Genomic DNA, 13,822 nt, shown 5'->3' on the forward strand with positions numbered 1-13,822 from the left:
TGCTCTCTCTGGGTTGGTAGATGGCCCTCTCTTCCAACTTTACCCCCAAGGTGATGTCTGTTAGCTGATGTATCAGAGCGTAGGAGCTTTGCTTTACTCCGAGCTCACTGGCTACTCGATAATTGTACATCAATCTATTGTGTATGTGTGTGTGTGTGTGTGTGTCCCCTGACCAGCCCTTACACTGACTCTGAGCTGGTGGAGGTCTACCGTAAATGGCATCAGCATTCAGACCTGCTGACGGACAGCTCTTTTATCCTGGTTGAGCCAATCCTGGCTCTGCGATCCTCCATTCAGGAAACGCTGCTCACCTGCGAGACTGACCAAGACAGGAAGGGCAACCTTAACTCCGCCTACTCCTCCCACCTGATGGAGCTGTGCAGACTGGCCCGCTCAGCGGGGAACACACAGGTTTGTTTACACAGTTCATCATTGGTACATTTTGTTTTCGTTTTTTTTTCCAACCTAAAGGGATAACATTTGATTGTAATTTACTATGTATACTAATATACAGCTCTGGAAAAAAAATAAGACACCACTTTAGTTTCTGAATCAGTTTCTCTGATTTTGCTATTTATAGCTATATGTTTGAGTAAAATATTACAATATTTCTCCCAAATTCCAAAAAAAATATTGTTATTTAGAGCATTTATTTGCTGAAAATGAGAAATGGCTGAAAAAAAAATCAGAGCTTTCAGACCTCAAATAATACAAAGAAAACAAGTTCATATTCATTTCAAGTTTTAAGAGTTCAGAAATCAATATTTGGTGGAATAACCCTTGTTTCAAATCATCTTGGCATGTTCTCCTCCACCAGTCTTACACACTGCTTTTGCATAACTTAATGCCTGCACTCCTGGTGCAAAAATTTGAGTAGTTTAGCTTGGTTTGTTGGATTGTGATCATCCATCTTCCTCTTTATTATATTTCAGAGGTTTTCAATTTGGTAAAATCAAAGAAAGTCATATTTTTTAAGTGGTGTCTTATTTTTTTTCCAGAGCTGTATATTATTATACTAGTTTCAGAAGTTGTAAGAATCCGTTGTGATTCTTATCTATGTGTTTTGTAGATCAGTGTAGATTTTTTCCAGTGATTTTGCATCTCTCCAGGTGTTTGTAGAATGATGTACCTGATTTGCTCTCTTCTCTTTGCAGCTGGCAGAGCGAGCAGTGTTTCAGATGAAGCAGCGCAGCGGGGTGAGCAAAGGGATGAGCACTGTAGACTCCTGGGCCTGGCAGCTGGAGGAGGCCCAGGTGTTCTGGGTGAAGAAGGAGGAAGGGCTGGCTCTGGCTCTGCTCAGACAAATGATAGACAAGCTGGAAGACCTGGTTAGTTTTAAGCCTTTGATGCACATTGTATTAGATCTAATGCTACGTACTATTAATGAAGGACGTTGAGAGACTTTGGATATTTTGTGTGTCAATGTTGTTGTTTTTTTGTTTTTTTTTGTATGATAACAGGTGGATATAAACCCCGCTGTGGTGCCGGTGTACTCTGAGTGTCTTAGGCTGTGTGGCAGCTGGCTGTCTGAAACCTGCCTGGAGAGTCCTGCTGTCATACTGGAGAGCTACCTGGAGAGGGTGAACATCACTTACACACATGCATATGTTCATCAGTTTTCATTATTTAATGGTTATTATAGATGCTGTAGGTAAAAACATGTTTTGACCATATTTATTGTAAACCATCATGATCTGGACTTTTATGCAAAATCTTTGATAACATATCAAGTTGAAAAAAAAGCTATTTTTCTCTTTATTTATTTTGAACCAGGCTGTTGAGGCGTTTGAAGACCACGGTGGAGCTCCAGACCCCAAACAGCAGAGCCAGATGACCCAGGCCTTCCTGTCGCTGGCCCGCTTCTCTGACGCGCAGTACCAGGGCATCGAGAACTACATGAGGTCCTCAGAGTTCGAGAACAAGCAGGCTCTGCTGGAGAAAGCCAAAGAGGAGGTGGACCTCATGAAGGAGAGAAATGTGACCAATAACCGGTCAGTACCTGAAAACTTATTCTTAGAAATCTACCAATGAAGTATAGAGCTACTTTGAGTTTGTTAATGGTGTAAAAACAAACTCAAATCACCAAAAATATGCCCCTATCACTTAGGGGTTGGTATCCCCACTGATTTCCCAGTTCAGTTCGATTCGATTCCGATTTTCAGGGTCCCAATTCAATTCAAAATCGATTAATTTAGAGAAATTTCATTTACAAAAATAAAAATTGTAGTTTGAATATAAAATGGTGTGATTATATAAGGGAAGACTGAAACTTCCATTATTAAAATATTAGTGTTTATATTATGAAGATTTAACACCAATTAAATAAAAAAAACATAAAATTAAATAATAATAATAGAAAAATCTTTTTTTCTTTTTTAACAACATAGCAATCATGCCTCACACTTATCCCATTGGTCGCACTGAACAGGAAGTTTACAGATAAACGTGCAGAAACGGAAAAGTATTCTGGGAAATTGAGTTTTATTAATTTAACATGAGAAACAACGAAAAAGAAATGGATTAAAGTACACAGTAAAATATTTTTAAGGGTCCTACACTTTAAACACTTTAATTTAAATATCCACTATAAAAAAACTTTTTTTAAGAAGATTAATCACAGTTAATCACAGAATATTGTTGTGATTAATCTGATAACATTTTTTTAAATGATTGACACCACTAATGTTTTCATTTTATACAATATATGGATGACTCGTGTTGGGCATGTCATAAAATGCAGGGTTCGTACGATCATGAAAAACCTAGAAAAGTAATACAATGGAGCTTTCAGGATCTGACAGACATTTTTTTATTATTGAAAATTGTGGCAACATTGCTTAAAAATGTTTTTTTTTATCATTATAGTTTTAGTTGATTTTTTTGTTTTATTGTCTGTCTGCACTGATGTGTAGGGTCATAAACATTTGCTATTAAAACATGAAAAAGTAAAAAAAAAAAGTAATGGAATTTTTTTTTGGTTAAAAAGTGTATGAACCCTGAAATCGCCACTGCAGGTACACAGTGAAAGTACAGAGGGAGCTGGAGCTGGACGTTCGGGCTCTGGCCAACCTGAGGGCTGATCGCAGGCGTTTCCTCCTCAAGGCTGTGGAGAACTACATTCGGTGTTTGGAGCTGGGCGAGGAGCACGACACCTGGATCTTCCGCCTCGCCTCCCTCTGGCTGGAGAATGCTGACGTCAAGAACGTCAATGATATGATGAAGGTGAGGCGACACAGCACACAGACTTTTCATTACTGTTCTACACTGAGATTCTTTATTAATATTCATATAACATTTTGCATGATTATTCATATGATAGGAAGGTGTAAAGAAGATCCCATCATACAAGTTTCTACCTCTGATGTACCAGCTGGCTGCTCGCATGGGCACCAAACTCTCCAACTTACCCACTCAAGAGGAAGCAGGGTTCCACAGTGTTCTTAATGAGGTACTGCATTGAAAAAGCTGCATTGAAAAAGGCAGGAAGTCTATACTGAAGTTCATACTATTGATGTCTTTATTAATCTGCTTCTTTCTTTGATTTAGCTAATCTGTCGAGCATCTATGGATCATCCTCATCACACACTCTTCATTATTCTGGCGCTGGTCAACGCCAACAAAGATGAGAGCTTCTCCCGCAGCCGGCTGTCCAGGAACAGCGCACGCCAGCCCTCGCCTCTGGACCTGGTAAACCTGTCACACCCCTCAGGTTTCATGTTGTGCTTGATTTTAAATCAGATATATGGATTTGTGATGATCAGTGCTCCTGTTCTGCAGGAAAGAGCAGAGGTGGCACAGAAAATCATTAATGTGATCCGGAAGCAGAAGGCTCAGATGATCCAGGGCATCGAGACGCTCTGCAGTGCCTACATCACCCTGGCGTACATGGATGCAAGTCGGCACAAAACTGAGAAGAGTGAGTTGATTCTATTGGTGTTGGCATTTGTGTGATATACCCGCATGTTATTTATGGATTTATGTTTGTTATTTAGATATTTTAAAGGGGAAATGTACTCGCCAATGATAATGCCAAGTACATTATTGCAGCCAAGTATTCACACAGTTTTCATTCAAAAAACCTATAGGAATCCACTGAAAGGTGTCTATAAACTTTTAACTAACTCAAAAATGAAAACTTCAACTTCAAAATCAAATTTGGAATAGTCTTTCACACACCAGCTGAGAGAACAAACATGCCCCCATCCCTTTAAAGAAGAAATCTGGTGTAGAATTGGACAGCATTAAGAAGCTCAAAGTATCATAGCAACTGCCAAACAACATATTAGCAACACCTTAGTAACAGCATAATAACAAACATTCAAATATATATTAATACAGCCCTGGAAAACAAAAATAAGAGACCACTTCAGTTTCTGAATCAGTTTCTCTAATATTGCTATTTATAGATATATGTTTGAGTAAAATAAACATTGTTGTTTTATTCTATAAACTACAAAAAACATTTCTCCCAAATTTCAAATAAATATATTGTCTTTTAGAGCATTTATTTATTTGCAGAAAATGAGAAATGGCTAACACAACAAAAAGGATGCAGAGCTTTCAGACCTCAAATTATGCAAAGAAAATAAGTTCATATTCATAAAGTTTTCAGAAAAGTTCAGAAATCAATATTTCTGGAATAACCCTGATTTTTATTCACAGTTTTCATGCATCTTGGCATCATGTTCTCCTCCACCAGTCGTACACACTGCTTTTGGATAACTTTATGCTTTATACTTTAAGGTTTTCAATTTGGTAACATTAAAGAAACTCATATTTTTTTCAGAAGCAATACCCATTCCAGCAGATCAGCCCATCATGAAAATCAAAGATCTAGATAACGTCATTATCCCCACCATGGATATCAAGGTGTCAAATCTAATAGCTTCTCTCTAAGTAATCCATACACACTGTGTTTATCAGGTGATTTAATATTTGTGTGTTCTGTGTTTTGTTGAATGTGTAATACAGGTGGATCCATCAGGAAAGTATGAGGATCTGGTCACCATCAGCTCTTTTAAACCTCACTTTCACCTGGCTGGAGGCGTCAACCTGCCCAAGATCATTGATTGCGTCGGTTCAGATGGAAAGAGCAGGAGGCAGCTGGTAAAGGTGAGAGTAGTGGAAGTTATTATTCTTAGAATTACAGTGAATTCAGTTAAACTTCATTAAACAACAATGTGAATGAATGGGATACATAAAAGTCATAGTTATAGAAGGTATTATCTCTCAAAGTGGACAGTGCAGTGGATAATGATCTGGTAATAACTTTACCAGAGACTTCAGTCTACAATTGTCAAGATGAACATATATCAGTATGCATTCAATGCAGGGGGCCCTTGTGAGACATGGCAAAAATGTGTATCAACACAGTTATTCTGTAATATAAATATAAAAATTCTACATAAATATTTACTTCACTTACATTCATGAAAAACCTGGAAAAGTCATGGAATTAAAAAAATATATACAATTTTCAGGCTTGGATACATTATGGAAAAATAAAAATACCCATAAAATTATGGGAAAAAAAAACATGGAAGTTTGGTCTACAAACATTTGTGTTTTAATTTATCGATGGAGAAAATCTGTTTAGAGGTAATAAATACATCAGCTCGGAGTTAATTCAGTAATTTAGCTCTACACAATGGAGCTCTCAGGATCTGACACTTTTTTTATTAATGAAGATTGTGTCAACATTTTATCTGATTCATTTTAGACCTACTACATTATATACATTTTAATTATAGTTTTAGTTGATTTTTGATTTTCTTGTCCATGTCTGCACTGATGTTTTAAAAATCATATGGTCATGAAAATTAGCCTTGAAGGCAAGGAAAAGTCATGAAAAGAAATCATGGTAATTTAAACGTGGATGAACTTTAATAATGAAATATATTAATAGATAAATTATTAGAATCAAAGATGATAGTTAATGTATATAATACATAGCTGTAGAATAATGCCAGGATAATTGAGTTATCAGTGTTTGTGTTATTTTGCTGATGATCTGAGTTGAATCTGATTGGTTGCTGTACAGGGCCAGGATGACCTGAGGCAGGATGCAGTGATGCAGCAGGTGTTTCACATGTGCTCCACACTCCTGCAGCGCAACGCCGAGACACGCAAGAGGAAGCTCAACATTCGCAGATACAAAGTATTGTTCATTACTTTATAATGAGAAACATTCATGTTTATAATAATGTCAATTTATACTCCAATTAATGGAGGTCTTTTGAAGGTACATTATCTGTTTTCTTATGTATCAGGTGGTGCCGTTTTCTCAGCGGAGTGGTGTGTTGGAGTGGTGCTCTGGTACTGTACCCATAGGAGAATTTCTGGTCGACCCCCAGAAGGGGGCGCACAAGCGCTTTAGACCCCAAGACTGGACCAGCCTGGCCTGTCGCAAGAAAATGATGGTACACCTTCTAGCAGCCATGCTCTGTGTCCTTCATTTACCAGACTCTTTTCATTTACCTGACATCTTTTAACCGTACAGCATGATTTTGTAATTATCTCAGGCTATATTTGATAAAGAATAAATCGTGTTTTTTTTCTTCTTCTTCATTATTACATTCTACAGAAAAACAATTCTGTGAATGTATGTATTTTCTGGGAGTATTTTGCACCAGATGTCGTGTTGCTGCTGCAACAGTAATGAAAAATGTATTTTATAGCTTTCTAAATGATAAAATGATTCTGTAACTATGCTGTGTTGCTTATATGTTTTTTAGGAAGTATGCATGTTCTTTACCCTGTATTGACCAGACTCTTATATAATGCACACCAACTGACCTCTTTTAACCATACAGTACGGTATAATTTTTTGTGATTATTAAATATTGGCAGATACTGACAGAATCTGCCTTTTTCCCAGAAATATTTATTTATTTATTTATTTTAACAACAGGCAGAGGATCCAAAAGTCTTACAAAATTATATTTACAACATTTTTTTTTACTTCATGTTGCGCTATAATCAATTCTGCAGTTATTTAAGTCTAAATTTAATTGAGAATAAATCTTTTTTTTCTTCTTCAATATCTCGTTCTACAGAAAACGGATATGTGTATATATAATAGTGTGTTTTCTGGAAGTTTGTTTTTTTGTATGCTGGTATGAGTTTGCACCAGATTTTGTGTTACTACTGCAATAGTAATGAAGAATTAATTTATTAATATTGAAAAAAAAAATAATAATAATAATTCTGTTATTATGCTTTGTTGCTTTAGGAAGCTCAGAGGATGGAATTTGACAAGAAGCTCCAGGCGTTCACAGAGGTTTGTCAGAACTTCCGGCCCGTGTTCCGCTATTTCTGCATGGAGAGATTTCTGGATCCGGCTGTGTGGTTGGAGAAAAGGCTGGCATACACCCGCAGTGTAGCGACTTCATCTATAGGTACTGATACATTATATAACAGCGTTAATAATAATTATATATTAGTAATATGTATTATTAAAATAATATTGCTAAAATATTTCAGTGTGTTTGAGCAAGAATCCAGACTTTCAGGACCAGTTTTTCTTCCATACTGCCTTATTTAACGATTACTCATAATAATAAATGCTTATTAATTCCATGCTAGGCCCAGTTAGCTACCAGTTAGAAACCAAGTCTAATAATATTTTCTGTGACAGTTTAAGGATTTCTGAGTGATGCATTGCTTTCATTTATTTGATGGTGTTTTTTCCTCAGTGGGTTATATTGTTGGACTGGGTGATCGCCATATTCAGAATATCCTAATAGATGAGCAGACTGCAGAACTTGTCCACATAGACCTGGGTGAGTGAATACAAGAACATATTTTTATTTACTTTTTTTTATCTTAATAATTTACATTTACTTTTTATTTATTTTATTTCATTTACAACTTTATCTTGTTTAGTTTAATTCAGAAATGAGCAAGAAAAATATGCTTCTTTAATTAATTATTATAATTTTTTTGCATAGGAGTTGTGGGTAATTGTGGGTTTTTTCATTACATCAAAGTGTGGTTACCTTGGTACACAGTATGGCAGAAATATGTTTCCATATTTTTTTATAATCAAAACTAAAATAAGGATAAATACTACTTAATAATAATAGAAGAAGAAGAAGAATATTGCAACAGTTTCTTGATGTGCCTGGTTGCCAGATATATTGTCATTCGAGTATTTATGGTTTAAGCGTAAGTAGTTCCGGCTCTAGTTTTTCATCCTCAGTGTTTCTCTTGGTAGGTGTTGCCTTTGAGCAGGGGAAGATTTTACCCACTCCAGAGACCGTGCCTTTCAGACTGTCCCGAGATATTGTTGACGGGATGGGTATCACTGGGGTGGAGGGGGTCTTCAGAAGGTCAGTCTGTCAGATGTTTTGTTGGTGGATTTAGTGCGTAGCTTAAATAAATTGAATCGTATACTTTAAATTTTTATGTATAAAATATCTTATTTATTGTTTGTTTTAGATGCTGTGAGAAGACCATGGAGGTGATGAGGAGCTCTCAGGAAGTCCTGCTGACCATAGTGGAGGTATGTGCTAAAGTTTGTAGACATTTGCTGAAAGCTGAAATCGGGGTTATTAGAAGGGAAAAGCACCCTTTGCTTCAGGAAAAGCTTTTACTGTTTTGGATAGGCTTTATACTGAATTGTAGAACATTTAGGGTCAATTAGTGGTGTTGGGTAAATAGAGTGACAAACACCACTCCAGCTTCCCAAAGGTACTGCTCTACAAGTTTTATCCCCCTTAATCAATGGATGTCATTGGGCATGGTGGTCATAGGGAAATATGCATATCTTATATAGTATATCACATGTATATAATATGCAGTAGGTTTTATACACAGCTCTGGAAAAAAAAACAAGAGACTACTTCAGTTTCTGAATCAGTTTCTCTGATTTTCTTATTTTTAGGTATATGTTTTAATAAAATGAACATTGTTGTTTTATTCTATAAACTACAGACAACATTTCTCTCAAATTCCAAATAAAAATATTGTCATTTAGAGCATTTATTTGCAGAAAATGAGAAAATGCAGAAAACAAGTTCATATTCATAAAGTTTTAAGAGTTCAGAAATCAATATTTGATGGATTAACCCTGGTTTTTAATTACAGTTTTTTATGCATCTCGGCATGTTCTCCTCCACCAGTCTTACACACTGCTTTTGGATAACTTTATGCCACTCCTGGTGCAAAAATTCAAGCAGTTCAGTTTGGTTTGATGGCTTGTGATCATCCATCTTCCACTTGATTATATTCAAAAGCTTTTCAATTTGGTAAAATCAAAGAAACTTATGTATTATATAAAATATTTTATATGTTTGTCAAACATGCATCTTGTGTGATTGCAGGTATTGCTGTATGATCCGTTGTTTGATTGGACGATGAACCCGCTGAAAGCTTTTCACCTGCAGCAGCAGCAAGACGAGCAGGCTGAACTGAACGCCACCCTCAACCCCACGCCTGCTGGAGAGGAGCCTGAGGCCCATCGCAAATCCAGGTATGGTATGGCACACTGTATACAAGGAAAGCAGCGGCCATTAGCATTCAAACTCCACCCACTTTAATAGTCCTTTATCATGATATGAAGAGATATGTAAACTAGACAAATAAAATACAGACTGTAATTGTAGACAGTGCCAAAGCTTTAAACTAAGTAAGTAAAATTAACCCTCCTGTTGTGTTTCTAGTCATAAATGCGTATGCTAATGTAGCTCACGATGAATCCAAATTAATAAGTATATATTTATTATCGCTTAGTAGATTTATTATTTGTGATAGATTTACTTTTTTGGATTATTGGATTATTTTTTCAAAAGGAATTTTAATTACTGTTCAATTAATTTTTTGTATGGGATTTGAAACAGCTAATGTGTTATTAGCTTTTTTTTTATTACATCAACATGTGGTTAACTTGGTACACATTATGGCAGGAATATGTTTCCATATTTTTTACAAAAAAACACGAAAATAATGATAATAATATTTATAATATTATTATATAATGATTAATAATAATAATAATAATAATAATAATAACATTTAATAGTAATAATAGTTTGATAAATAACCATTTAGGAAGGAAAACTAACAAATATAACAATTATTATTGAAAAAAAATATTATTGAAACAAAATATTGAAATACACAATAAAATAAGACTTTTTTTTACTATCAAATAGATTTTATGCACTTACTCTGGCTATTTCATTAATTTCTTTTTTTCAAATTAAAAATAAATATTTTATTTTTTATCCAGAACGTGGTTCAGTGATTTAAAGCGACCATACACATGATTAACTCTTTAGTGATGTGCGGCAGATAATCTGTATATTTTCTATTCTCTTGTGTCTGCAGTGACAGTCAGAGCTTCAACAAGGTGGCGGAGCGGGTTCTGCTGCGGCTGCAGGAGAAGCTGAAGGGGGTGGAGGAGGGGGCGGTGCTTAGTGTGGGGGGACAGGTCAACCTCCTCATCCAGCAGGCCATGGACCCCAAAAACCTCAGCCGCTTGTTCCCTGGGTGGCAGGCCTGGGTTTAACACACACACATACACACACACATCCACCCACACACACACACACATCTGAAAAAATAAGACCAAATAAGTCTGGAGTTCCCCATATACTGTACCTGTGCTGTACAGGAACAACCCAATCAAAACTCCGCCCACAAATGCCAATTTTTTGCTTAGCAGCTTAACAGAAATACAGAAAAATCTATGAGTAAAAAAACCTGATCAACAATGCTATCATGAAATCATTTATAGCATGCACCACCATGCATAGAAAATGTATATTATTAGATCAGGTGTTTAGACGCGAGATGTTCTCATTACCACACCTTAGTTATAGTATATAATTTGTCTGGTCTGAATCAACGAGTTTTTAAACTTGGCCCTTTTTTTTCCTTCGGTTTAGTTTAGCACAGAAAAAAATCCAAACACACTAAAATACGTCAATATAAACCATGTGAGTAAGACCTGAAGACCTGTATTTGGCAGGATCAAGAAAGTAAATACAGGAAAAATGTCCTGTGTTACATAAAGTGTTTAAAGGCTCATTTTTAAGTAGCACTAGTAAGGAACAGGAGTCTCGCCATGTTTCTCTACCAATTCAGCAGGTCTCACCTGATAACTGTTCATTTGGGTGAATAAAGCGCTTCTGTTTATTTACAGTGAGCTTAGATTTCCAGATTTCCACTAAGCCTGGAGCATTAGCATTAGCAATAGCGGCTAACCGCTAATGCCGCCTAACAGCCCTAACTAAGGATCCCAGGGTGGTATTATCTAGCAGTTTGTCCCACATAGCTTGTTTTAACATAGTAGACGTGCAGGCTACAGTACGATATACTCAAGTCTGAACGGCCACATGGCTAGCGCTTAGCGGGTAATGCTAATACCGCTCCAGCAGTGCTAGCCGGGGTTAGAAGCAGGCAACAGGCCGATGATTCTCACCTCTGAACGACCGAATGGCTGGCGCTTAGCGGGTATAGCTAATACTGCAGGAGAACTAAACTGAAACTCACTCCTGTATAACGCTGCACTTCAGCCCAGTGGCAAAAATTCATAAATTCATAAGGTCAAGCTCAGTTACTGCATTCCCACCAGCCCAAACGAATCACATCAAGTGTGAACACAATCCAGTTTAACTATACTAAAAGTTTATGAATGGTATGACATAGTACTGTCTGTCCTCACAGTAAAAGCAATAAAAAGACACATTTGTGGGCGGAGCCTGAATAAATTACTTCTGACAGTTCTTGACAGGAATTTGTATAGCAGATATCAGGGCTATTATTATTCTGTGATTTTTATAAGCACTTAAATGTAAATACTGAAAAAAATAAGTTCAAAGATAAACGTTTAATATTGTTCTGTTTGTACGTCAAATTCTCTATATTGATTTATATATGTTTTTCTACCCCTGTGCAAAACATAAATAAGGAAATTTGTGTTCTAATGTGAATGACAGGTGCTGTCAAATTTACTATTGGCACTTTATCAAATATAACACATTTTTAAAGTTTATTTTTAACTTTAATCACACAGATTCATCACTCCATACATCTGGAAATGTACACACACGTTATTACCAGATAAAATCACGGTTATATCAAACCTGAATAATTTGTTCGGTTTTCCACAACTGACTGTAATTCCACTTTTGCAAACGTGGAGTTTTACTGTACCGTTACTGAAGTACTGTCTTTATTGCAAATAGAAAGAATGTATCAGTGTTTTTTAATATAGTTTTGGTTATGAACTATAAAGTACTGGACTTGATTAGTTTCAGGTATAAAAGATTTAAAGAAAGAGCTAAAAGAATAAACAATGCAATAAAAAAATAAGAAAAAATGGCTGTGCTGTTGACTGGCATTCTCTCTATAGGTAGTCATGATTCACTTCGAGCTAATGAAAAGTGGGATTCACAGATACACACTGACATGCCAAAAGTCATGGGATAGTTGTATGTTAATTGATTGTGTACATTCTCTATAAGTATGTAAATTGATCCCCTGGTACTTCAGGGGACGGCTTGGGAATGCCCAGACGTATAAGTGTAAGTTGTGAGGTGTTATCTCATGAGAGAAGTTGAACACTGGCAGTTGTGCTCACGTCAGGGCGAGGTCTACAGTGTCGCGTACCAGGAATGAATAAAAAGCATTAACACCCACAGTGGACAGTGCAGTGGGTGGTAATGATTGTAACAGGCAGTGTCTGACTAGAATTGTATAAATGACTTATCATAACTTATGGAACATGGCAAAAGTAATGGGACAAGATGCTGGTATAATATCCCATGACATCTGACACATCAGTGTATAAAGGCTTATTTAAACTTTGCATGCTTAAAATATGCTTTGAAGGAATCCTTTTAAAAGTATAAATATCATGCCTCTCTTGAACACCAATAATGTGTAACTTAACACCTTGCCATGAGCAAGATAACAAGATAACATCTTACAACTTATACAAGTGTGAGCATTCACAAGCCATACCATGAGGTAACACTTAATGATCACTTTACATATTGCTATCTGATGACTTTTGGCATTAGCAGAGTCTGTTGCTGGAGAATCTGAATTTAATGTAAAAGCAGTTAATTTTAGGCACCATTAATTATGAAATGTACTAATGCAGAAATGTTAATATGTATACATATATTTATTTTCTATTACCACCACATACCAGCAGGTGGCACCTAAGTAAACACATTCTTCATCCATATAGGTTTCATCATCCTCAGATGCAATTCTAAATGGGTTCAGTTAAAAAAAATAAAGTTTGTTTATTGTAATTAGGGATGCAATGGTATTCTTTAGTATAAAAAATTATAGTTATCATATCTTATGAATTTTTGTTTGATACTGCTATTGCAGGGTTACTATTTTTACTGTAAAAAAAAAACAAATAACCAATTGATTCATTTAGAAATGAGTAGATTAATCCATAATGAAAATAATAATTAGCTGGTAATAAAATAAAACTGCATCCCACGTGCAGCTTTCTTTTATTTTTATATTATCAAAAGATCAAAATTTTACATTTTACATATACACTGTCAGCATCAGTCAATAACTGTAAATGGTACAACGTTATAAATGATGCTTAAAAAATAGGGTGTTCTATAAGTAGTGTACTATATATATATATATATATATATAGAGAGAGAGAGAGAGAGAGAGAGAGAGAGAGAGAGAGAGAGAGAGAGAGAGAGACTGATGAGATTCCTTGATTTTACCAAATTAAAAAACCTCTGGAATATAATCAAGAGGTCATCAAACCAAGCTGAACTGTTTGAATTTTTGCACCAGGAATGGCATAAAGCATACAGTTATCCAAAAGCAGTGT

General features: G+C 35.8%; 1 protein-coding gene across 2 annotated transcripts in view; it reads left to right on the forward strand.

The window, feature by feature from the left end:
• atm (ATM serine/threonine kinase) overlaps positions 1 to 13,684 on the forward strand; it is a 50,634-nt gene extending 36,950 nt beyond the window's left edge. For both annotated transcript variants that reach the window (XM_022679008.2, XM_022679009.2), the window contains exons 46-63: positions 177 to 411; positions 1,155 to 1,328; positions 1,461 to 1,580; positions 1,774 to 1,991; positions 3,015 to 3,222; positions 3,320 to 3,448; positions 3,547 to 3,687; positions 3,778 to 3,916; positions 4,787 to 4,869; positions 4,972 to 5,112; positions 6,041 to 6,157; positions 6,270 to 6,419; positions 7,232 to 7,397; positions 7,695 to 7,781; positions 8,216 to 8,330; positions 8,440 to 8,503; positions 9,324 to 9,472; positions 10,330 to 13,684. In XM_022679008.2, the coding sequence (XP_022534729.2) occupies positions 177 to 411; positions 1,155 to 1,328; positions 1,461 to 1,580; positions 1,774 to 1,991; positions 3,015 to 3,222; positions 3,320 to 3,448; positions 3,547 to 3,687; positions 3,778 to 3,916; positions 4,787 to 4,869; positions 4,972 to 5,112; positions 6,041 to 6,157; positions 6,270 to 6,419; positions 7,232 to 7,397; positions 7,695 to 7,781; positions 8,216 to 8,330; positions 8,440 to 8,503; positions 9,324 to 9,472; positions 10,330 to 10,510 (2,617 nt within the window). In that variant the 3' untranslated portion in view covers positions 10,511 to 13,684. The remainder of the gene's footprint in view (positions 1 to 176; positions 412 to 1,154; positions 1,329 to 1,460; positions 1,581 to 1,773; positions 1,992 to 3,014; positions 3,223 to 3,319; positions 3,449 to 3,546; positions 3,688 to 3,777; positions 3,917 to 4,786; positions 4,870 to 4,971; positions 5,113 to 6,040; positions 6,158 to 6,269; positions 6,420 to 7,231; positions 7,398 to 7,694; positions 7,782 to 8,215; positions 8,331 to 8,439; positions 8,504 to 9,323; positions 9,473 to 10,329) is intronic.
• Positions 13,685 to 13,822: the final 138 nt, after the last annotated feature.

This window comes from Astyanax mexicanus, chromosome 4 (genome assembly GCF_023375975.1).
Source record: "Astyanax mexicanus isolate ESR-SI-001 chromosome 4, AstMex3_surface, whole genome shotgun sequence".
Lineage (NCBI taxonomy): Eukaryota > Metazoa > Chordata > Actinopteri > Characiformes > Acestrorhamphidae > Astyanax > Astyanax mexicanus.